The sequence below is a fragment of the Hesperophylax consimilis genome, chromosome 4 (assembly GCF_061612785.1).
Source record: "Hesperophylax consimilis isolate HC1 chromosome 4, BYU_Hcon_1.0, whole genome shotgun sequence".
Lineage (NCBI taxonomy): Eukaryota > Metazoa > Arthropoda > Insecta > Trichoptera > Limnephilidae > Hesperophylax > Hesperophylax consimilis.
The window spans coordinates 108,083-134,455 of record NC_142839.1 but is presented as its reverse complement, the minus strand read 5'-3'; the positions used below and the strand labels follow the sequence as shown (position 1 = coordinate 134,455).

Below are 26,373 nucleotides of genomic sequence, written 5' to 3'. Positions count from 1 at the left end.
TTATACATATTATACATAAAGGTAAATAATAAGAGCTTTTCCTCACCATAAAGAGACGAGGCTCTTGTGTTTGGTGAGTGAATCCTAGCTCAATTATATGGAATCATGTAAGTAAATAATATATTTGCAAAACCAAAGGGATAAGTAAGAAATAGGCAAGATTTATCAATAATACAGTTTCAAGATTTGAAGGAAATAATAATAAGAGTAAGATAAAAAATAATAATATAATAATATTAAAAGTTATTTTGTCTCCAACCACTTTGTTAGAATTAAGACATTAGTTCCAATCCATACTAGCTTACGGCACTATAATCTGGGGTGGCTATGCACAATCTACCATCGAACCCCTTCTAAAAGCCCAAAAAATGGTAATACATGTCATTAACAAGCGACCGACAAGATACTCCTCCACTCGACTCCTCATAGAGTATAAGGTCTTAAACATACGACAACTCCACCTAAAATTTTCGCTAATACATTTCCTGTTCAAATATAAAAACAAAATTCTCTTACAACACAACTACACCACCAGCACAATAACCAACGGTCACTACAAAGTACCTTCACTACATACCACGTCAGCTCAAAGACAATTTTTCTTCCTAGCTCCTAAAATCTTTAACCTTATCCCTGAAAACCGTGAGTCAACCCCATTCCTTTAAAAAACAAATTACGAAATGGATCATTACCAGAGATGTGCAAAATGGGTACCCAAAACCATTTGAAATGCAAAATGGAAATGGGTCAAAACTTTTCCATTTGAAAATGCAAAATGGTTTTTAGAAAAGCATTTCAAATGCAAAATACCCATTTTAAAAATGCAAAATGGTTTCTCAGGTCAAACAATTAAAATAATTATAAAATATAAAACAATTTTGTCATTTAATAATGGACATCAATGTAGAACAAACATATTACATGATGGTACCTAAATCCAAAAACACCACGACTACAGATTATGAAACCACAAAAAATTTGCGCGGGACTAATGTTGCCAACGTAAAAACATAGAAACTGCTATCTAAAATTTAATATTACAGCGTCGGGCCCCATGTTCAGTATTTGAATCAGTATTTTTTGTAATGGTATCACTCAATTGCCAGGGCTCCTACCAGGGAGCAACTTGACAAATGTAAATTATCTCTCATAGCGAGGTTGAGGACCGACTGATATTTGGGGCTTATGAAAAAAAGATGAGTGGAGATAGTAGGAAGAATGTTGCAAAAAAGTATTTAAAATGGAAAATGCATTGAGAAAAGCATTTAAAATGCAAAATGAAAAATGGTTTTTAGAAAAGCATTTAAAATGCAAAATGGAAAATACCCATTTTGCATTTTACATTTCCATTTGAAATGGATTTATTTGAAATAAAGCAAATCTCTGATCATTACACACGGAGTACATTACAACTACAATACCCATTCATTCTACACTCTATCAATTTAATCACATTTCAGACAAAACATAATAAATCCTTATTCCCTAACTTAGCGGTATCGTATGTAGGTACATAATTAATTAGTGTGATCTATGTATTTACTAATAATTTTTCATCTTCTTATAATTCTCTAACTTCTCCATCCTCTTCTTGCAACCCAAACTAGCCATACATCATTTTTCTTTTTTATATTATAGTAATATATAGATTCTATGTCCGCAAACTGTAAAATTCACCCGCCATGACACAAGGTCATCCCTAGCATGGAGGGTGAAATATCACAAAAACCATATGTACTCTCTAAATCATGTATCAATAAAATAAATAAATATGGATTTAATATACAGTACCATACTTACCTGGTAGGTCACTCGAGATAAAACTTAATTAACTTTAACTAATTGTTTATTATCGAAATTTAGGTACAGGATTTAGGACATAATTGGAAAATTGGACTTTCTCTCAGGAATGGTATATTTAATTTAAGGGTATGACAGCTTAAGAAGATATATTTTTAGTTTAGACCTAATTCTGTTGGACTCGTTATGGATCTTAGTTCCGGAGGGAGTTTATTCCAAGCCTTCGTTCCAGATGCTCCGAAAGCGCGATAACAAAATTTGTATTTGGCTTGCGCTTAGGTTCCATCAGTTTGCCTACAGCTGATCTAAGAGTTGACTGCCTCAGACCAGTGTTTTCCGGGGCGCATAGTTCAGAGATGTAGGGTTAGGCCATTTCATTGATGGATTTAAACACCATCCAGCACAATTTGTACTGGATTCTTTCAGGGCACTTGAGCCAGTGAAGGTTACTAAGGTGTTCTGAAATGTGCGAATATTTAGAGACCCTGGTTATGAGCCGTGCTGCTGCAATAAATACTAATTGAAGTTTGTCAATTTGATATTTTGGTAGGCTGGCATAAATGCCGTTGCAGTAATCGAGACGTGAGACCTTAAAAATGAATTACTATTAATAATATAATAATTATTATTTGCCGGATTTATTAAATTAATTTTATTTTTAATAATTTTTTCATAGTAACATAGGAACAAACCTTAAAAACTCTAAAAGTAGAAATCCTAAATTTTATAATAGTGGCATATATGCAAAATATGAATTAAAATGTGACCACGCCGACTGCAACGCTACTTATATCGGACAGACGGGAAGGGCTTTCTCGACTAGATTCAAAGAACATATAAGATGTTATAATAATAAAAGCACTTTTTCAAAATTCGCAGAACATCTCTTAGTAAATAATCACGTACCGCTTGACAACAATCAACTTAAACCCTTACACATAGAAAGAAAGGGCCTTAGATTAAATTCAGTTGAACAATTAGAAATAAATAAAAGAACCAATGACCCTAGTACAACATTAATTAATAAAGTAAGGAAAATTATTTATTCCCCGCTTCTAAGTATGTTCACAAAACCTTAACAATATATGTAACGCATTTAAATAAATTAATAACTGCTACATCGTTATTAAACAATTAAGATAACATTAATGTGGGGAAAACAGATTTCAAAATACCCCCACAGAATATGAAATCTATTGTCACAATTATTTTATCAATAAATCGGTTTAACCGGTAATAATATAAATTGGGAGGGGGTAAAATAGAATCATATAAATAAGTCGTCTAAACGTGGCTAAAACCACAGTTTGAAAATGGCCTTAAAAGCCGAAACATCTGTAACAATAACAAAAGCCCAAAAAATTCTTGCAGAACTTAATAATTAAATTTGAATTTAATTAAATTAAAACAAAAAATAATAATTCTTTGAAAAAATTTTAGATCCCGACAACAACCTGTCGGGTTCAAAACTATTCTATCTTTCAAGTTGGAACCATTGGATCCCCCGCAATGCTTCGCTACATATACATATCCTCGACTCGTGGCACAGACAGCAGGAAAACCTAGTAAGATGGAAGGATGATTTTTCTGAACCTTCCCTCCTAAAGAGTGGCATCAGACAGGGAGGATGCATGTCACCGATACTGTTCAATCTGTACATGGACGAACTCACCGAAAGGCTAAACAATGCAGGAGTAGGCTGCCACATCAGAGGACAGTGTCTGAATAACGTCAGTTATGCGGACGATATGGTCCTGATGGCACCATCTATAAGGGGACTGCGCATTCTTCTGAAAATCTGTGAAGAGTATGCTGAAGAAACAAATATGTTGGGCAGACATGGGCAATGCCCGAAAAATATTCCTCCAGCTACCTTGAACGGTGTGAACTTGAAGGTGACCGAAGGAACTAAATACCTTGGACACATCACCAGTAATCTGATGGACGATGATGATATCGATAGACAAAGACGAGCTCTCAGCGTTAAAGCAAACATGATCAGTAGAAGATTTCGCCTTTGCAGTACCGCAGTAAAAAGGACGCTCTTCCTTTCCTTCTGCGCAACGTTGTACATGTGCGAACTATGGGCAAACTACAAAAAGAGTAGTATAGAAAGACTACGGGTCCAATACAACAACGAATTCCGCACAATGTTTTGTCTCCCCAGTACTGCAGCGCTTCCCGTATGTTCACGGAGGGCGAGTTCCCGGATATGCAGCCCTTATTAGATCCAGGGTGGCAGGAATGAGGGAAAGGATAAGAAGCTCTGGAAATATCCTCACTATGGAAGCCCGCCTCACTCCATCCTCCAGTATTGACGCACACTGGTGAAAAATACTAGCGCCTAATATAGTCACGGTTCCCTAAAGGCTTCAACTTTCTATTATTCTATTAATTTTATCATTTTATTGTCAATTTATTCTGTTTTTTTTTTCTGTTCTATCTTTTTGTTTTTGATCATATATTTTTTGTATCTCTATATGGAATGTGTGGGACTGCACTAACCTCCCCACATACCGGAATAAACAGTTTATTATTATTATTATTTATTATAATGGCTCTCTAGAGCACCTCTGACTTCTACCACTATTCACTACTGTATAACACAATGATACTTTTAACACATTGTAATCGGATCACGTATTAATACGTTTTTAGCAAATTAATGCTAGAGAGCGGATCACGTATTTATACGTTTTTGATAGATTGTTAGTGGAGCGCGGGTCACGTTAAAATACGGGTTCCAATATACTTGAGTTTTCGCTATATAGCGTCTGTAATGTTGTAGCCATGCAATAATAATTTTTATTTTACATTTAGAAATAATTTTTGTGTATAATTTGTAAAATAAAGGATGTTATGTAAAAAAAATATTAATTTTTAAAACTTTCCTACTTTATGTGAAATTCTGCACTAGTTTAACGATGAAGAATACATTTCTATATATAATAAAATAAAATGAAATAAAATAAATAATTTGCAAAAAGAATTATTGAAATCAAACAAATATTTTTGAAGTTATCGCAATTTTTCTAGAGATCTACGTTAGCGCGAAATTACGCGAAAAATCACCCGTTACCAGCACTAGTACGCGGCCGAAAACTGCCCAATCAAAATGTGTTAAAAAAGACAGTACAATTCTCATTCGGAGCCTACTTATTATACTATACACAAATGAAAAACTTTTATTCAATAGACTTTCGGAGTTTTTTATTGGTGGATATAGTTAGGTAATAACATGACGTCACAGTTCCAATGTTCGATCGGAGTTATACTCTTCTGCCGCCTTCTATTAGGGGAGTTCAAATTTGTGGTTGTATGTATTTTTGGATGAGAAATCCACTTAGATCTCGACAACATCGCCACCTATCGGGTCCAATACTATCCAATATTTCAAGCTGGAACCAATTTAATTAATTTACTGGACAATTTGCATAGCGCCACTTTTGTGACATATCACCTCAGGGGCGCTATACACATTCACAAAATTTCATTGAAATCGCTTAGTTTCGGAGATGTAATTTTTATATATCAAGATAGATGTGACTGGTAAAAAGATGTTTTTTTGAAAAACAGCACCATCTGTTGAATGTAAAAGCAACACGCTTTATTGTTTCTCTATATACAGACAGACTGAGCCACAGCAATGCGTGGCGGGGTACAGCTAGTTCTTAATAATGTACTAATTAACTGGATGATCAACAATTGTAAAAGGTTAACAGATATTACTAGCAATAATTTGCCAATAAAAATATATAATTTTATTTTGTTACCACGTGAAGATAACGTTTGAAAAATGAAATAATAATTTATTTTTATTGACTTTTATTATTTATTTCTAGCATGATAGAATTATCATTATAAATTAACATATTTATAAATAATGCTGAAGTAAGGCTAGTAAATAAAAAATCTGTCATGGGATGAATTTGTTTTTAATTATTCAGGATCTTTTCCATCTTCCACAATAAATATCACCTCATGAGGTGAAAAATCAACAATGGCATATCAAAGCTTTGCAGGCGACACTTGCTAGAGTTGGGCCAGGCGACAAAGCGTAGAGCGTTGATTTTACAACCAACGAGGGGAACGTATATAGCTCGAGTATAATAAAAAAAATTAATAGAAAAGTTACATCATTAAATTAATGGAAAACATTGGACAAATGCAAGTGTATTAAAAATATAAGCACGTTACAAAATTAATGCACTTGGAGAATTAAAACTTTTCTTCTTCGAGGCCGTGCTTGAAGAACATAAGGACGGGGACGGACTGGCCATCGATGTCACGGTATTCCATGAGGGCGATCATGGCGTCGCAGTCCATGGATTCTCCGGTGAAGAACTGGAGGTCCTTAAACCTGCCCAGGATGTCTTTCATTACGGTATTCATGTTGGTCTTAAATACGTCCACCTGCTCGGGCGCCTTTTGTTCTAGTTTCTCCACCAATCTGAAATAACACACAAAACTCAATCAGAACAGATGATTCACAACATGTCCTTGAGAACTGAATTTGCTTGTTCAAAGTTTGTGAATATGAACTTAAAAGTAATTATATAACAATTAAAATTGTAAGGCTGTAATAAATTTCAAGTGAATATTAAAATTCATTCGAGATTTGATATCACTGCATTTTAGTCTTGCACACTTTGCTCCAAGAGTAATGACTGTTGCTTTTTACTCGAGGTATTAGTTGGTGCGTTGGAAGTTAATATGGTTGATATATCCGAGGTTCACTTAGTTAATCTGAATAAAGTACCTCATCATAATTCAAAACATTTCATCAATAATAAGTGATTTATTTATATATAGAAGAATATCTGTGGCGGGAGACGTGGATTTATTTTGTATTCAAATTCAAACACATAAATGGAAAATAATGCATTATAATAGTTATTTTGTTAAAATTAAAATTCATTGTACACTTGGCAGCCATTGTTGTTGATGAGGAAGATTAGCGCGAATTGTTTTGTTTAAATCGCTATCTTCGAAAATAATAAAAATTTCTACATACTAATTCAGCATACCCAAGCTATAAAATGACTAACTGAAAAATGACTTATTTTGTTAATCTCCAAACGCATTGCTTGTCAGGTATTCAATAATAAAAGGTCCCTTTGTTGAAATACAGATGTACACGAAAGACTCGAATGTAAATATAAAAATAAGAATTTAATTGTGATTTCATAATTATGTACATATAGTTGGGACCTTTAGTAAGAGATTGGCATATAATATTCATACAAAAACATTGGATAATTTATTCCATTCTGCCATGGAAATGAAGCCGACACAAAAGGTAAAAATACCCTTCCCGTCCTCAAGCAACAATCGACTGAACGGGTAGAAACACCTTTCCTGTCCGAAGTGTTTTAACATTATTGTCAAAACATGGCGTGAAGAAAAGATGTCAAATTGGAAATAGTAACTAAAATGCATTATTTTCCATTTCCAATGGCTGAAATAGTTGTATAACAATGTTACCTAATTGATGCAAACTGGTTATTAAATAAAATGTGCCAATTCCAGTGAATCTGTATATTTACTTAAAATGCCAGCTGGGCAATACGCCCAACTAAATAAAACAGAATACACTGGCATTGCATTTTTTTAATGTTTAACCAAATGCAAAGAAACACAGTCTAAGTAATATCGAGCAATTTCCACACACCTTAAGTAAATGAATCATGAAAAAGCATTACCACTTGATGTGTACACTTATTAACTTGAAATGGTTATTTTTAAAATGGACCATTTTTGGAAACAGTATAACTCATTAAGTATGAAAAAGTTTAATAATTAGTAAGAAGTTCTATAAAATACATGATAATAACAATTTAACACCCAAATTATCATAAATACTGTCACCAAAAACTTACGTCTTCATGTATCCCTTGAGGTATTGAGTATAAGATTTCTTATCTCCGAAGGCAAAAGATTCACATAGCCTGTGGTTCATGACAACATCGACTCCGGTCTCGACTGCTGAGTCGGTTCCCTCATCGGCCTCTTCGGCTGACGGGTTGAATCCGTCAATTTTAATATCATCCTGGTGTCTGCTGACAAGTCTGCCAGTCACCTCGTATAGCACTTCGCTGACGAGCTTCATCCTATAGCTGTCTGAGAACATCTCGTCTCCTGGAAATTCATAAAACCATTAGTCATCATAACCTCACACTAACATACGGAAAAAGTAAACACGTAATGAGTGAAGATAAATTTTGACAGATGAAATAATCGAATGAAGGGCAGCTAAATGTGTACATTATTTTTAGAAAAATAAGCTTCCAAATGTAAATTGTATGAACTGGTTTACAATAATTTATTGATGTCATGAAACGTCACAAAAATTAAACGTCAAAACCCAGAAGAACCGCACGTAAAAAATAATATGTGGAAATATTGGGAAAATATTATTTTTTCAATCTTACCTGAAATAATATCCTTGTAAATTCTCATTTTGGAAGATGGATTTAGATTCTACACCCCTAAAAATAAAACACGGCCGTCACCCTGTTGAGCGTTACCGGAAAGGAAAGAAAGTGACTAGACGCAGTGTTACCAGCAGAAAAAAAATAATCTTAAAATATTTTGAATTACTTCGATTTTTACCCAAAAACAAAATTTTAAGTTATTTGAAATAATACCAGGGTTATTTAATTTGCTTTAAAAGTGATGTTTTTAATTATTTTTTTAAATAAATCCAGCGAAATTCAATTTTTGTGAAAATTTTGTCTCTGGTGGCAATTATGAGAACTACAGATTGACATTTTAGTCAAGTTGAGTCAAGTGAATCAACCGCCGCCATCATGGAAGATACGTTATATTATTCTTCCTTATGTAGATTATGTGCCGAAGAAAATCCGAATGGAATTCCTTTATTCGGAGAGAGCAACGAAGAATCGGAAATACGGAACCTGATAAATAAATACTTGCCACTCAAGGTAGGTCCTTTTTTAAGATACAAAAAAGACGACATTTTGACCACCCTGACTAAATGTCACTTTATAGTTTCCTACTCCAAAATCAGTATAAATACTAAATATTTCTAAAAATCTTGGGTTGAGAATGAAACATACGACAGAAATGCTTATTCATTTTTTTATTATCCGTAAAAATGTTTAGTTCATATTCTACAAATAATGCAAATTTTAAATTATGTCAATCTCCCAAAATATTTTGCTCTTGAATAACATAAAAGTTGTTTCCATTGAACAACAAAAACATCAGAAATATAGAGCAGTATTTTTCCAGTCAATGAAAGTGTTCTTACTCTACAAATACTTTCAATGAATACAATTTTACAGTTTGAAATATACAGGAGATTCATTATAAATGCAATTAAACAGATCGGTATGCAGGTCCCAGGTCCATTGCAAATTATTAGATCTGGTTTATATTTAAACACTATTGGAATGCTCGTCATAATGGAGAACAATGTAGTCCAAACTGAAGATATGTAGCTTTGCGAGACCTGTCTACTTCTATTAATCTTGGCAATCGAATAATCAGTGCCTGGAGTATTGATTAATCCTCCACTCTCAAAGCTATTTACTTTCGTTTCACTGGTTTTATCACTGTTTGCTATCACATATAGTCTTGGATTATAACATGAGGTGTTCATTTTAGCCAATACTCTTAACATTTCTGCTGTGTGACCTCCAGATCCCATACATATTATTGTTTTTAACATTTTTACTTCAGGAGCAAACGTGTTGTTATTATTATTCAAGTTGGCTATATAAAATAAGGCGCGTAGAATAAATAGTACGAGAAGCAATGTAGATAACATCAAAATTATGTATAACATCTTAGAATATTATAAAAAAACCACTTCTTTTCTATCATATATCAATGACAAGGGCGTACATGGACGACATGGACTTGTTTACTTTTTTATCTGCCACTCATAAAATGGTATTGCCATAATGCAATAATAAACTGTCCATTGGGCAGATACTTGGTTTTTGCTTTTGTTCAAAGCTATGTACTTTATTATGATTTATTTTAGTAATGATAAATGATAATATTGCTTCAATACAATAAATTAAGTTGTAAAGCACACTACTTTGGGTTGATTTTCTCATGAAAATGACGCTATGGAAATAATTCAAACATAAATCAATTAGTGTATAAAAAATATTCTCCATTTCTCTTTAGAGATAGTATAGTTTTACAAAAAATAGTTTCTTACCTTTCCGCATTTTCATGAACTTAAGGATTTATGCATTAGATCTACAATTTATTTTCTTTTAGGTCAACGTTGATACAAAGTTACCACGAACAATATGTCCAGGTTGCAATATACAACTCGAAGCTACCGTTCAATTCTTGGACCTAGTTGTAGGAGGGCAGGTATGTTATTCAATCTATCTATTTATATTTGTTCTTTTGTTCTACAATGCAGTGCAACCTACAGTTACCTATCTTTATGTTTCAACCTTTTATTGTTAAGTAAATGTATCTCTTATTTTATTAATATTATAATAAGTTTGTTAATTAAACATCAACTCTTTGTGCTTTAATCTATTTTAATTTTTTAATCTTTCATAATTATTTTAAGCAATGATTATTATCCTGAAACACTGCCCAAAAAAAAAAAACATGCTGATGACGGGAATTGAACCGGTAGTCTTCTGATTGCCGGTCAGGTGCTCTACCAATTGCGCTACGTCGTCTTATTCAAAACCCGCCAAATTTTTCAATATATTATATACTTGGTATTTTTCATTAAAAAACTATTGCTTATTAGATGTTTTCACTAGAAAACAAGCAACTTCATTTTTGTAGGAAAGGCATTGATAATTCTAAATTGGTAGAGTACCTGATCAGCAATCGGAAGGCTGAGGGTTCAATTCCCGTTGGCAGCGTTATAGGTTTTTCCGTACCTACCTTGTTTGGTAGTGGATTCTATTGTTCACTTGTTAATATGTGCTACTTTATTTATTTGTGTTTCAAGTTATAAAATATGGGCAAATAAAGAAATCGATTTGAGGCAAGTTTGGCAATTATTTGTGATTTAATGGGAAATACTAAAAAGATAATATTGCCGTTTTTACTTTTCACATAGGTATAATGAAATATAAAATTAACATTAAATATATATATGTTTTTTATGACACAATTACAGATGATACTACGAGACCTTCTAAAGGCGGAAACAGAAACCTTAAAAAAAGAAGCAACTGAAGGAGATGACAAAATAGTTGTTCATAGTAAGTTTTATTTTTTTAAATGATTATCAAATAACTGTCTGGATCCAACAGGACTATGGCATCACCAATTGAGGTATGTTGTGAGACTCTGAAGATTGGGGAAGGGAAGGAGTTGGGGAAGAGGGAGGTTGGGAAATTTATATTCTGAATGGTGGTCTTTTAGTAGGGCAATACTGAGAGTATCTTGCATTCTGATAGGATTACATTACACATTTTTTTATCACGGGTTGTAGTACTTAGCCATTACATTAGTGCCTTTTCGTATTATTATAATCCTTTATTGTGTAGGTAACATTCTTTTTCGGTTTCAGTTATAGAAGATGGCAGCTTTTACACATCTGACCATTCCATCACCCTCCGAGTGGAGGGACTGGATAAACCAAAACGAAAGAGAGGTCGCCCAAAGAAATGCAAACCCACTACTCCACCCCCGGTTGAGGTTTGTAGCATATCCAATGAGGCGATGTGGGTAGTTTTAGTTCAGTTGTTTATTGGGAAGATGACAATATGGAAAATAGGACGATACACCTATTCACACTATATTTATAAACTGTGCAAGCATTCCATCTTGCTTGCACACATGTTCTCTCATTCACACATTACTATTTACAGTTACCAGAAGAAGAGCAGCCGTTGGAAGATGTGTTGGATGGTGCTGACACAGACGGAAGGAAGAGAAGAAGAAAAGCACCACAGCGCTTCAAGGAAGCCGTTCAGGTAGTCTTTATGCTATTCATTGAATTATTTTGATATCTCACTTTCAATTTCTCCAATATTTCAAAAAGCAACAAGACACGTGTTGAATTTAAGTCCTAAGAATTTTTCATTATTATTATTTAAAGAGATGGCAGCATTCTGTTTCATTCAATTTCATAATAAGTTCTACAACAATTGAGTTTATTAAAATTAAAAAAAGTTAATCCTTCTCTCCAAGTAGGAATCTAATCGAGCTTTAAAATGATTTATATTTGCGGCTTCGTTGACAAGTTATGGAAGTTTGTTTCATGTGTCCATTACTCATTTGCAAGGAAGTGTTTCATAAGATTTGATGCAAAAGATTTTTTGTAATTTTTTTTTAAATTGCCCACGGAGATTTACATTGTAACATTTTTGTCTATAGGTACTTATTCGTCCAAACTTGTTTGTATATTCTTGTATTCATTCATTTACATTATTTATTTATCCTGATGAAGAAACCATTGGTTTCGAAACACATTGATTATTTTGATTAAATAGTGGTGTACACGAAGTGATTTATTTTAATTAAATTAAAAATGTGAAATTTTTACATTTGTGTTGGTGGTGAAGATTTCTGGAATACCAGGGCAACTACAATGTCCAGATACAATTTAAAAGTCTCAATCAAGTCACCTTTTCTCTTCTTTCTTTTAATGTTGGTATTTTTAGTTCCTTGAGTCAATCTTTATATTGCCAGTCTTTCGAATCTCTTGGTATTTTTCTGTACCCTTTAATAGATCTATATCCTTGGCAAAATATGGACTCCATATTTGGAAAGTTTATTCCAGGAGAGGTTGCATATATGTTTTGTATATTTTTAACATCATGTCCGATGTTAGATCAAGGAAGGCTTTCCTGATTAAGGATGTTAATGAATTTGCTCTTTTGACGATCACAGCGATATGCTGTGTATATATAAAGTAGTTGTGTACAGTTTTAATCTATCGCCGATTAAGTACTATTATTTTAATCACCAGGGTAAAGAATTGGAGAGGATATTCCGGGAAGAAGGAGTCATCGATGAGTCTGAAAATGAATCAGACACCTCGGAGCAAGTGGACCCACTACTGTTCACAAAGAAATCCACAAACCCCGAGCAGTGGGAAGATGAGATTATAGGCCACATGGAAACGCAAGAAGGAACTCCTCTAGGGCAGCTGGTTATAGTCAATAAGGCTAAAGGAAGAGGAAGACCCAAAGGTTGCATTTCAAATATTTTGATGGTTCAATATACAGAATGCCGTTTTGTCATTGCATTCAAAATTTCCATGAATGTTTATTTTAAACAAATTCTATTATGTTCTAATTAACTAAATTCTATTATTGAATTCTCTGCTTATTTAAAGTTATTTCAAAGTACTCAAATTAAAAATAAGATCTTATAATTAAGTTTAATTTGCATCTGTCAAACCTGTTATTTTTTCGCGCAGTGCATAAATTATCGTTAAATAAAATCTGTAATATCGTTACTTATGTATATAATACTAATTCAGTTAGAGTGATTCGTAACAAAGAAATAGATACATTTTTTTTATTCTAGGATAATTTTTAGTCTGATTGAAAAATTATTTTCCAAGTGACAAAATGAACAAGCGAGTTTAGCATAAGTACATAAAAATTCGTTTTTAATTAAAAATAGTAACGCGTGATGTTATTATAAAATATATCTTTTTAAAGCTTTTTTTAGTTCTACTGAACTTTAAATTCATGTTCACAAAATTTCCTGTAATATGTAATTTTTGCTAACCATACGAATTTGACGCGTCTATGAATTTTATGATTTTTATTTTTTTTTTATAAAACCTACGTTTGTAAGTTTTTAAGATAATAAATTACAAAATATAGGTAAATTTATTGGCTTTAGATGACAGTTGTTAACAGTTTGGTGTCAATATTCGGAGGTGATTTTTTGAAAGAGCGCAGGCGAATTCAAAACAAACGTGCAAAAATCTCCGGCACTCAACTCATTGTATCGTCAATATCTTATAGCTCCAGTGGCTAAATTGCCCTTTATGATCATAAAAGTTTTATGTCCCAAATTTGGAACAATGTAAAGTGTTAAACAAAAGAAATACTTATTTCAAATGTAGAATTATTAATTAATATAATAATTTCGGTACATATTCTTCTCTGAATTGTTCCCACAAACAGGTCCAACTTTGTAAATCAACGCAAATACCTGTTCTTGAGATCATTGAACCTCAAGTTACATGGAGAATTATTATTTTTAATAAATTTATGAAAAATTATGTAATAAACCAGGTTACCTAGGTAGGTCAGGTTAAGGCTATTTTTTTTTCTTGAAAAGTGATATTTTATCATCATTTATGAACTTTTCAAATGGGTTCTGTTTTGTTTAATCGTGGAACTGTACACATTGGGGAACTTCCTGCATCCTTTCGCTGAACCCATTTGAATTGAACATTTGTTTTTCAATGTTCAATTCAAATGGGTTCTGTTTTGTCACTGTTTTGTTTAATCGTGGAACTGTACACATTGGGGAACTTCCTGCATCCTTTCGCTGAACCCATTTGAATTGAACATTTGTTTTTCAATGTTCAATTCAAATGGGTTCTGTTTTGTCACTGTTTTGTTTAATCGTGGAACTGTACACATTGGGGAACTTCCTGCATCCTTTCGCTGAACCCATTTGAATTGAACATTTGTTTTTCAATGTTCAATTCAAATGGGTTCTGTTTTGTCACTGTTTTGTTTAATCGTGGAACTGTACACATTGGGGAACTTCCTGCATCCTTTCGCTGAACCCATTTGAATTGAGCATTTGTTTTTCAATGTTCAATTCAAATGGGTTCTGTTTTGTCACTGTTTTGTTTAATCGTGGAACTGTACACATTGGGGAACTTCCTGCATCCTTTCGCTGAACCCATTTGAATTGAACATTTGTTTTTCAATGTTCAATTCAAATGGGTTCTGTTTTGTCACTGTTTTGTTTAATCGTGGAACTGTACACATTGGGGAACTTCCTGCATCCTTTCGCTGAACCCATTTGAATTGAACATTTGTTTTTCGGTTTTTTATCTTTCGTCTACTAATTTTTTATCCTCATGTTGGGAAATTGCCGGTGCACTTTCCGCCTCTCTTTGCTGTAAGAAAATATATTATAAATTAAAACTTATCCCATTAACCCGAGATACTGGAGCTCACCTTATGGAGTAGTAAGATTATTAGGAAAAAAAATTATATAATTTTGCATACTGTTATAATTTGAAATGTTATATTATTTTGTATTAAATAAATATAAATATGTAAGAATATATATGTTATGTTATGAGCGAGATTTACTATTGATTTTAGACTCGTCAAATTAACCCCACCAGCGTTTGAGGGTCGTATATGACCGGGCGTCCATATTTTATAAAAGTATTTTTATCCTCTTTCTATCGTGCAGAAATACATAATTTTTTTGATGTTAGAAAGTGAAATAATAATTCTTTCTAGTTTGCCTCAAATATTTATACTGGAATCCATTAATAAAATCCTATAAATAGTCAAAATGAATAATTCATATTTCGCACCGCTAGCGTAACAATCGGTTTAGCTTTAAAAATTATTTTTTAGTACGTGAACGAGATAAAAGTGAAGGTATAGTTTTCTTACAAATTCCCCAAACAAAACAAACCTGTTTACGAAATATCGAGTTGTATATTATATAGAAAAATTGAGTTCTATGATTGTAGTTAAAAAATTAAGTTAAAATGTGGTTAGCGTTTTTGACCACATTTTTCATGTTTGATATTAATTTTTTTTTATTTAGAAATAGTAAATAAGATTTAGAAAGAATTTTGTCTAGGATCTAAAACAGTATTTGTTTTTACCGGAAATTAAAAAATAAGATGTATATAGCACATTTTAAATACACAGAAAATATTTGAAAGTGTACAAAAAGTACTGAAGGGTTAATCCATAAAAAGTCATATTAAAATTGAATTCCTCCATGAATTAAGTTTCAAAATTAGAAATAAAAAAATTTCAGGTAAAAGTCGTTCCGTCCGTCAAACTTGCAACATGTGCCTGCTGGAGTTCACCTCCCTGGGACGTTACATGGCGCACATTGCTCTGCATCACACTCAGCTGGCGTCCACTGTAGAACAGCAGTTAGAGGAGGTGGAGGAAAAGCCCAGTAATATGGTACGTAAGCATTAATTTATTCTTTAATCCCAACATGTGTCTGCTGGAGTTCATCTCGCTGGGACGCAACATAGCATACATCACTCTTCATAACAATCAGCTGCTATTCGCTGCAGAACAGTAGTTAGAGGAGGTGGAGAAAAAGCCCAGTGTTATGGTGTGTACGCATTCATTTATTCTTTATTCCCTTAATTTTTAACTTAAGCATGTCGAAACCTGGTTCCACTTGCCACTTCAATGGTAAATGAACATTGGTGAACAGTGATTACTTTTGAATCACCATTATCGTGCTTATACACTGGTTTTGCTGACAATTTTAATTCATTGAATTAACCCTTTTGCTGCCCGAATGTAAACACAGATAGATACTCTCACGCCAAGGGTTTTTAGAATTTTTTATATTGCCTCATTATTTATTATCCTCAGCACTTAGAGATTGTAAATCATTACCAAAACAAAAAAAACTTGTTTACGTTACACTCTTGAAAAGTCTAAGCAAGATATCTTTATGAATTGATGCATTATTTGACGAATAAAAACTATCTATGAAACATCAACAAACTTCGACCCGCCGGCATTATCAAATCAGTAATCTCACCAACACATACAGACATACTATAGTAATATCAGTACTCACGTCTCTGTAGTGGGACCACTGCGACGGCTCACCATTTCACACGATTCACTTGTGATAATATTATTGTTTAAGCTTCATTATTTATTCAACTTTTATTTACAGTTTCTTATCGTATTATTTATGTTAATAGTTTTTATTCGAATGGTAGACTTTAAAACAGGGATGAATACACAATGCCACATTACACTGGGAACACATATATCGAGCCATTTTTCTGCGGCTTTGTTTAAGTTTTGTATTCGCACAAACATGGCAGGCTCTGTATGGCTTGGATTGTTTTGATGTTGCCGGTATTGGCTCAGGCATATGGTTTACAACTTCTTTTGAAAGCAGACGTAATGGTGTGTCATGATGAGACGAATGAGGAGTTGAGTCGATTTGATTTTTTTTGTGGTGTTTTACGATTAATTGTCTTATCACACATAACTGATAATCGGGGAAGCTCATACCTGAATTTTTTATGCTGTTGTGTACAATAAAAGAATTTAACAGATATAAATCAATAATATGGAAAAAAAGCTTTTTATACCACTTAATGGACTTTCGCAAGCAACTTACTCCAGTTAACATCATGTCTGCCTTATCCACTAAACCCATATGCTTATTGTAATCCTGAATGCAATTGGGTTTGCATATTGTTTGTCCCGTTCTTAAATTTGTTTTTCCCGTTGGGGAAATAGTGTGGTCGTGTAAAGAGCTGAGCATGTATATTTCCCTCTTATCATGCCATTTTAGAGCCATCAATGGCCCGCAGCTCTTTGTTACCATTTCCCCCTTCTTCAGTTTGTCAAATTTTGGCATGTATTTCCTATTTTTTCGCACCGTTCCGCAAGCATTGGTTTTATTTTCATGCAGGTATTTAAATAGTGTAGGACTGGTATACCAGTTATCAACATAAAGTTTGTGTCCCTTATCTAGGTAATCTCTAAGTAGAGTTGTCACAACAGCTCCCGAGGCGCCTATACATTGATTATCAGTGACGTCGGTTCCATCACCACAATAAACAATGAAATCTAAAACATAACCCGTCAGTACATCACACAAAACAAACATTTTTATCCCAAACCGGTGGCGTTTGGAAGGAATAAATTGTTTAAATTTTAATCGTCCTTTAAAAACAACCATGCTCTCGTCGATGCAAAGATTTTCAAAGGGAGTAAAAGTTTCTTTAAATATCTTACGAGTCGGATTAACGAGTAATCTTATTTTGTGCAATTTGTCGCCAGGAATTTGTGTATCGTGGTCAGAAATATGTAACATGCTCAGTAATATTTGATACCTATTTCTGGGCATCGTTTTACCAAAAATGGCACTCGTAAGAAGAGGATCTGTCGACCAATGCTCTTCTATTGAATGATGTTTATTTCGTGTCATCAGCATTGATATGGCAAAAAATACATACATCTCACTAATTGAAGTATCAACCCATTTACGAAGCCTTGATTGTTCAGACACAACTTTTTTCTGTATTGTTGCTGCGTAATATTTATTAGTTTGAGATACAATATCAGTCATAATATTTGTATTTAAAAAATGCTCAAAAAAATTCACTTCCTCGGAATTTTCCGACAAAAGAGGAGAAGAGTTTACGCCAGAAGGGAAATCATCGAAGTCGTGAATAATCGGAACAAAATGATCCGATGTCCAAGTGTTCATGTCAAAACCAGTCTGACTTGATGTGCTGGGTTCGTCCAAGAGTTGATCATTAGATTCAACAATATTTTCAGCGTGTACTCCTTCATTTATACTGCTTACTTCACTGGCGGAATCACACTCACTGTCACTAAATTCACAGTCAGAGTCAAGATCGAGACAATATTCTCTTATTTGGTCATCAGACAAGTCACGTCGAGCCATGATGGAGGGTTACACAAAATAAAATATTAGGAAAAACGACAAATTAACACAATAATTAGTTTCCAAACACAGATAATTAAAATAAAATTTATATTAATATTTTTCACTCGAAAGGCGGATATAACAACTTATTTCATTTAAAATAAGAAAACATGTTGATTAACACAAATGTTATTTGCACTAAAAATATTACTAGTTAATAAAAACAATTTGTTAAAATAATAACGTTAGAACCATGATTCGTTGCAGATTCTAAGTATTCGCGAACCGTCGAGATAAGAAGGAACCACGTGAAGCACTAACACAGCTACGCGCGCGCGGGGAATTCAAACACTGGCAGGGGAAATATTGTAGTCTCCAGTTTGACGAGGTCTTTTATTATATAAACAAAATCATTTGTCACATCTGTGTAGAGATGTCGCTAGATAAAAGTTCAAATTATTTTTTAAGCCCGAGTTTTGCGCCATCTATACAGAAAGTTCCGAGATATCGCAAGTTGAAATTAAAATCATGTATGTTTGCGCGTGGCAGCGAGAGCTCGGAATCTTGAATCAAACATAGATGCGCACGGCAGCCTCCGGGTTAAAGATATTTGTGAATTTGTAAAAACTTTGAATTTTTTTATTTTTTTTTATTATTTTAATATTGACCATATGGGTTACATTAATACATACATATTTTGCAAAAAATAATATTTAGGTTCATAATTGGTCATGTATACCTTATCAGAAAAGAGGAGCTCTTGTGCCTGATAAGGGAGCCACGATTCTTACATAGATTCTATGTCATAATATTATGTTATGTGTAAACTATATATGTATAATAATATATATATTTTTTTTAATATAAATTTTTTTGGAAAAAAAGCTTGATTTTATTTATTTGTTCTTGTTGGTTCGTAATACAACGCAATTCGGAAGGGAGATTATTGTAGTTTTTTATGGCTTGGTAAATATAATGGTTTTGCATTTGAGTTGTTTTAAAGATTGGCGTAATAAATTGATCTCCATTTCTCATCAGTTTGTAAAATTCTTGATATTCTGTGTTATTTTTTTCTTTACACATTTTTATAATGGAAGTTTGCTTAAATATATCATCAATATTTGGTACTGGAAACAATTTAAAAAGCAATTTTGTTGGAAAAGTAGAGTTTTTTTTAAGTATTACCTTTATAATAATTTTTTGCGAGACTTTTACTGAGTTTAGGTTGTTTTTATAAGATCCTCCCCAACCTATGATTCCGTAAATAAGCAGGGAGTGGACAAGAGCATAATACACATTTTTTAGTATTTTCACATTTAAAATATTTCTTAACCTAATAAATATATTTATATATACATTTCCTTATTCTCTTTACTAACTCCGTAATATGGCTTTTCCATTTCAAATTTTCATCGATGATCACACCAAGATATTTAATTTCAGAAGAAGAGTTGATTACAGTACAAATAGGATTAAGTAGTTTACAGTTGACATTGTCACAATTTTCATCATGGATTATGATATTTACTTTGTGTTTAGGTATTTTTTGTAGTGCGAATAATACATATGTTGTTTTTTTGGCATTAAGTGTGAGTAGGTTATTATCAAACCATGATTTTAATTCCAATTATATTACATCTCCATTTTTTTCTTCCCCCTGTCCTATTCCCCTTGGACCCTTCGCCTCGATCAGGCACCTCTAGGCATCCCTGTCCTGTGCTCGTTCCGCAGCCTCCATCCATAGTAGGTTCAGCCTTTCCCTGCTTATTATGCTTCCATCGCCTGGATAAGGCTCCTCTAGGCATCCCTGTCCTGCACTACTTCTGCAGCCTCCATCCATAGTAGGCTCAGCCTCCCCCCTCTTACCATTTTCTTCGCCTTGTCCTATTCCATTTTGACCCATCGCCTCGATAAGGCTCCTCCAGGCATCCCTGTCCTGCACTACTTCTGCAGCCTCCATCTATAGTAGGCTCAGTCTTTCCTCACCAGTTTTTCTAATACATAAATGAAAAATTGCAAAATCTTATAATAAAATCACAACATGATCAAAATAATGCTATTTCAGTACTATGTTTTAGAAAGATCTCATAAATTCTAATTGATAAATATGATTAATTTGTAGGTACATATTATTTGAAGGCCTTATTATCTCTACAGATTGCTGAAACTGAACCCGAGGAACAAAAAATAATGAACACCGCCAATGAAAATTTGGGAAATCAGTGTCCTGAGAACTTTTTTGCTGACGATAATGAAATCTGCGATAATCCACAATCGGTAGATGCCACAGTCACAGTAAAGAGTGATAGTAAGCCAACAATCAATGGAATTATTTTAACAACAACAAATGAAACAACTCCTGAACAAGTACTACCAGAGATGATTGATTCGCAAATTATGGAAGGTATGTTTAACACCAACAAAATCAATGGATATTTTAACATCATTTTTTTAATGTTTTTTTAGCTTATATTAGCTGTTAGGTTCTACAACTTATAGGGCCTACCAGGGCCGACCGTGTGCATTAGCATGGAGTGACATTGCAAAAATCAAATCTCGGTATTGTAATAGCTGCCAAAAGATGCTTCATGTCATTCATATTCTCGTAAAAATACTCAAAAAAATCTAAACTTATGTCTTCATTCAACAACCTAGCGATTTCGTAACGTAAAAAACGTAAATTTAGCCTTTTTTCCCAAAATCTGAGTACAGTCTCAAAAATATAAAATAATATCCATTAATTCCAATTGAATTTACCTTATTGAACATTACATGTTTTATAAAAAAAAAATACTGCATAAATTGCTGTTAAACTAGTGAGTTTGTGAGCGCTGTGGAGGTGGGGGGAATAATTTCGCTCCTATTGTTTCGTCGCAGAAACTAGATGCGACTTGCATCTAGTTTCGTTTCGGCTACCGCTGACCGTAGACGTGTTAGAATCCTTGTCCGATTAAATTTTAACACATAATATAATTGTTGTGAAAATGAATGCAAATTACACGAGAAAAAAATTTTTATGTCCAATATTCGGGGCACCAACTGAAATGAACTCTCAAGTGTTACCTACTGTCTCAGAAGTGATTAAACATTATTTGTTCACGATATGAGCGTAATCTTACAAAAAAACCGTCAGTATTCGAAATAAAAGTGTTATATCTGCAATTGTTGAAGGAATTTGAAAGTGCGCTTCTATTCCCATTGTTTCCCACAATCGAGTGATGAAACTGATCCAAGATCATTATAACGAATACTTAAAACTTAAAAATTGGCCAAAAAAAGTGTGCATTATTATGCTAACTTAAATTCTTATAAAATCAAAATGAATAAACTTTTCGATATTGCTTCATGCAAATGTAACAATCTGAATATGTGTTCCTGCGAAAAGACGCGCAAGATACCCACCAAAGAACAAGCATTCCTTCAAGACCAAAGATCCTCGAGAAAAATGATGCTGGGAGCAATAGACACCGACACAACAAAAAAATTACATCGGAAAATGAGGATGCACGCTCGTTTATCTGAACTTGCTTCGAAGGTCAGCTCATCTACAGCATCAGCGACAAAACCACGTCAACCCTTTTTTGATGAAAACCAATCATTTTCTTCACATTCTTCGCAACCTCAAGAAAATTCCCGTATGATGTTAAAACTCCCCACTTTGGCCAGAATCTGCGATCAGTATGGTTTGTCAGACAGGTCGGCATCAGCTGTTGCAAGTGCTACATTACAAGATTTTGGCATAGTAACCGAAGACGACTCTAAAATGGTGATTGATAGGAACAAACTCAGATGAGCTAGACAAACGTGTCGCACTTCTTTAATAAAAACATGGCAGATGTTGTCGGAGTCAACAAAAATTCGAGGTCTATATTTCGATGGAAGGAAGGATAAAACACTGTCTCAGGAAAAAATAGGGGATAGATATCATCGAAGAACGATTTCAGAAGAACATTATTCCATTTTATCTGAGCCGGGGTCTCAATATGTTGGACATGTTACACCATCATCAGGAACTGGCAAAAACATCGCAAAGAGCATGTTACACCATTTAAAAATGAACGGTTTTAATTTGAATGATTTATCAGCGATTGGATGTGATGGGACTGCTCTCAATACAGGCAAAAAAAATGGAACTATTAGATTCATGGAATTGGAATTAGGTCATCCGTTACAATGGTTTATCTGTCAGCTGCATGCAAACGAACTTCCCCTTCGCCACTTGTTTCAACACTTAGATGGTGCTACAACAGGACCTAAAGGGTTTTCAGGACCTATTGGAAAACTTCTTTCAAGCAGCTCTAAAAACACCGTTATAAATTATTCACCAATACACTTTGAGATGCACAAACTCAACGCAGAGAAATTGAAAAATTTGAGCACGGACCAAAAATACTTGTACGAAATATGTTTTGCAGTTACAACAGGTCACTGCCCACCAAATTTAGCAAACCGTCATCCAGGTAGTATTTGTCACTCACGCTGGTTGACGAAGGCAAACTCAATACTTCGATTATATATAGGAACAACAAACCCTTCAGTGAACCTAAAAATTCTTGCTGAATATGTTGTTAAAGCATATGCTCCCACATAGGTTTAAGATAAAGAGGCACCCGTCGTGTAAAGATGGGGAATTACATGTTTTTACTATAATAAAACTCACCCGATATTTGAGCACCGATCTACGAGATATAATTAATCCAGTAATTCAAAGAAACGCCTATTTTTGCCACCCGGAAAATCTGCTACTATCCATGATAATGGATGACAACCTTATTGTAAGAGAATTGGGTTTGAGACGAATATTAAAGGCGCGAGATAGATGTCTGAGTCCATCTGTTGTTAGAGACTTTATTATTCCAACAATAAACTTTTCAGCAAGTAAATATTACGATATTATCAATTTGCAGGAATGCGAAGTTACACCGCCACCGATACTATCCGAAATCAGTAATAGTCAAAATGATAAATAATTTCGGTGAAGAAAAGGACAGTATTGAATATCCCAGATTTCCCTGCCACACTCAAGCAGTCGAGAGGTGCATCAAATTAGTTACCCAGGCATCGTTGTCTACAGTTGGGCCTGAAGCAAGAGATGGATTCATTCGGGCGACAATAAAATCTAGGCATATAATGCCCGAATTTCACACCAAATCTCATTTCAAAACACGATCAATATTATAAAACTTCGATAATGTTTAAAAAAATTCTCTTTGTTAAAGTATTTTATTTAATAAAAAAACATGTTTTTCAAAAACACGAAATAAACAATAAAAAATCAATAATCCTCTCCAAAAAACCAAAAATAGACCCCGCCTTGAAACTATGGTAATTTTATTTTTATTTTCACATGTGTTATGCACCTTATTAGCTATAAAACCCCTAATAAAATTGTATTTTTGCTAAGAATATCGCTTGTTTATAATGCTTGGCAGAGTTTTCAGCGACTTTTTTCATACAATTTTTTTCTAAATATAAATGTGCTGGTTGTTGAATAAAGGAATGTTTCGATCGAGTTGATTTTTTTAAACGAAAGAGGTGTTATATAAAGGCAATTTTTTTTTGCTATTACAGTACTGGCATCTTTAAAAAAAAAAGTCCCATACAACGTCACTCCACCCTAGTGTGCATGTGCAATTGAAGCAGTCTGCTCCGGGGGCTGATTTGGAAAAGCTGATAATACCTAATACAGTGCCAGGCGCCATTTAGCTTAGGTCCGGCATTCGTTGGTATGGGACTAAGGCACTTCAATGAGAGAATGTTTTGGGGCAGAAAGATTAGGAGTTTACATATTGTAATAACAAAATTTACCGGCAAGCATGACATCACAGGCCGACAAGCATTTCTGTATACATTCTACACAGAAATGCTTATCGCTCGACCTGTGACGTTGAAAACAAGACCTCTGTTTAGTATGCAATGAACTGTGAGACTAAAAATTGTGGATTACTCATTTTTTGTTTTACAGAAACCCAGGAAGCTAATATAACCAATGTGATAGATATGAAGAAGACTGATGGAGTAAAGTCTAATAAGTGTACCCAATGCAATAAATTATTCAACTCCAAGCAAAGCTGTGAAGTTCACATGAGGGTAATTTATAAAACTTGACTTGAAGTAAACATCTGGGTTCGATACAATCCTACGTACCTACTTTATAAGAGATTGGAATTTAATATTTTCTTATTAATTAAGACTATTAGCTTTAATTTAGGTTTAATTTCATATCGAATTTTATAAACTAAAAAAATATTATCTGATAATTTTTAAATTATTTCAGGCATCTCATCTAAAGCAGCGACCATTTAAATGTGAGCAATGTGGAAAATCCTTCCCATACCAAGTTTCTCTTAAACAACACATGCTCCTTCATTTCCCAAAAGGACACCGGGGATATGCTTGCGATCTTTGTGGCAAGGTAGTCTATTTATACATAATCTTCACTTAAACAACACATGCTCCTTCATTTCCCAAAAGGACACCGGGGATATGCTTGCGATCTTTGTGGCAAGGTAGTCTATTTATACATAATCTTCACTTAAACAACACACGCTCCTTCATTTCCCAAAAGGACACCGGGGATATGCTTGCGATCTTTGTGGCAAGGTAGTCTATTTATACATAATCTTCACTTAAACAACACATGCTCCTTCATTTCGCAAAAGGACACCGGGGATATGCTTGCGATCTTTGTGGCAAGGTAGTCTATTTATACATAATCTTCACTTAAACAACACAAGCTCCTTCATTTCCCAAAAGGACACCGGGGATATGCTTGCGATCTTTGTGGCAAGGTAGTCTATTTATACATAATCTTCACTTAAACAACACACGCTCCTTCATTTCCCAAAAGGACACCGGGGATATGCTTGCGATCTTTGTGGCAAGGTAGTCTATTTATACATAATCTTCACTTAAACAACACACGCTCCTTCATTTCCCAAAAGGACACCGGGGATATGCTTGCGATCTTTGTGGCAAGGTAGTCTATTTATACATAATCTTCACTTAAACAACACATGCTCCTTCATTTCGCAAAAGGACACCGGGGATATGCTTGCGATCTTTGTGGCAAGGTAGTCTATTTATACATAATCTTCACTTAAACAACACACGCTCCTTCATTTCCCAAAAGGACACCGGGGATATGCTTGCGATCTTTGTGGCAAGGTAGTCTATTTATACATAATCTTCACTTAAACAACACATGCTCCTTCATTTCGCAAAAGGACACCGGGGATATGCTTGCGATCTTTGTGGCAAGGTAGTCTATTTATACATAATCTTCACTTAAACAACACACGCTCCTTCATTTCCCAAAAGGACACCGGGGATATGCTTGCGATCTTTGTGGCAAGGTAGTCTATTTATACACAATCTTCACTTAAACAACACATGCTCCTTCATTTCGCAAAAGGACACCGGGGATATGCTTGCGATCTTTGTGGCAAGGTAGTCTATTTATACATAATCTTCACTTAAACAACACATGCTCCTTCATTTCGCAAAAGGACACCGGGGATATGCTTGCGATCTTTGTGGCAAGGTAGTCTATTTATACATAATCTTCACTTAAACAACACATGCTCCTTCATTTCGCAAAAGGACACCGGGGATATGCTTGCGATCTTTGTGGCAAGGTAGTCTATTTATACATAATCTTCACTTAAACAACACACGCTCCTTCATTTCCCAAAAGGACACCGGGGATATGCTTGCGATCTTTGTGGCAAGGTAGTCTATTTATACACAATCTTCACTTAAACAACACATGCTCCTTCATTTCGCAAAAGGACACCGGGGATATGCTTGCGATCTTTGTGGCAAGGTAGTCTATTTATACATAATCTTCACTTAAACAACACACGCTCCTTCATTTCCCAAAAGGACACCGGGGATATGCTTGCGATCTTTGTGGCAAGGTAGTCTATTTATACATAATCTTCACTTAAACAACACATGCTCCTTCATTTCGCAAAAGGAAATCGGGGATATACT

General features: G+C 34.1%; 3 protein-coding genes across 3 annotated transcripts in view; 1 reads left to right on the top strand and 2 right to left on the bottom strand.

Moving 5' to 3' along the window:
• Window positions 1-5,719: 5,719 nt before the first annotated feature.
• On the bottom strand, window positions 5,720-8,368 carry Tctp (translationally controlled tumor protein). Its single transcript, XM_089651212.1, has 3 exons — window positions 8,232-8,368; window positions 7,680-7,938; window positions 5,720-6,250 (listed from the first exon to the last, which is right to left on the bottom strand). The coding sequence occupies exons 1-3, from the start codon at window positions 8,257-8,259 to the stop codon at window positions 6,019-6,021; spliced, it is 519 nt and encodes a 172-aa protein (XP_089507338.1). The 5' UTR covers window positions 8,260-8,368; the 3' UTR covers window positions 5,720-6,018.
• Window positions 8,369-8,516: 148 nt separating this feature from the next.
• The window catches only part of LOC149423989 (uncharacterized), a 51,350-nt gene continuing 33,493 nt past the window's right edge, over window positions 8,517-26,373 (top strand). The window contains exons 1-10 of the mRNA XM_089651211.1: window positions 8,517-8,744; window positions 10,057-10,155; window positions 10,931-11,015; window positions 11,327-11,454; window positions 11,628-11,732; window positions 12,731-12,953; window positions 15,748-15,902; window positions 20,536-20,782; window positions 24,344-24,468; window positions 24,656-24,793. Coding sequence (XP_089507337.1) covers window positions 8,610-8,744; window positions 10,057-10,155; window positions 10,931-11,015; window positions 11,327-11,454; window positions 11,628-11,732; window positions 12,731-12,953; window positions 15,748-15,902; window positions 20,536-20,782; window positions 24,344-24,468; window positions 24,656-24,793 — 1,440 coding nt within the window. The 5' untranslated portion in view covers window positions 8,517-8,609. The remainder of the gene's footprint in view (window positions 8,745-10,056; window positions 10,156-10,930; window positions 11,016-11,326; window positions 11,455-11,627; window positions 11,733-12,730; window positions 12,954-15,747; window positions 15,903-20,535; window positions 20,783-24,343; window positions 24,469-24,655; window positions 24,794-26,373) is intronic.
• Window positions 8,868-9,697, bottom strand: Alg14 (ALG14, UDP-N-acetylglucosaminyltransferase subunit). The gene has a single exon (XM_089631108.1). The coding sequence runs from the start codon at window positions 9,608-9,610 to the stop codon at window positions 8,957-8,959; it is 654 nt and encodes a 217-aa protein (XP_089487234.1). The 5' UTR covers window positions 9,611-9,697; the 3' UTR covers window positions 8,868-8,956.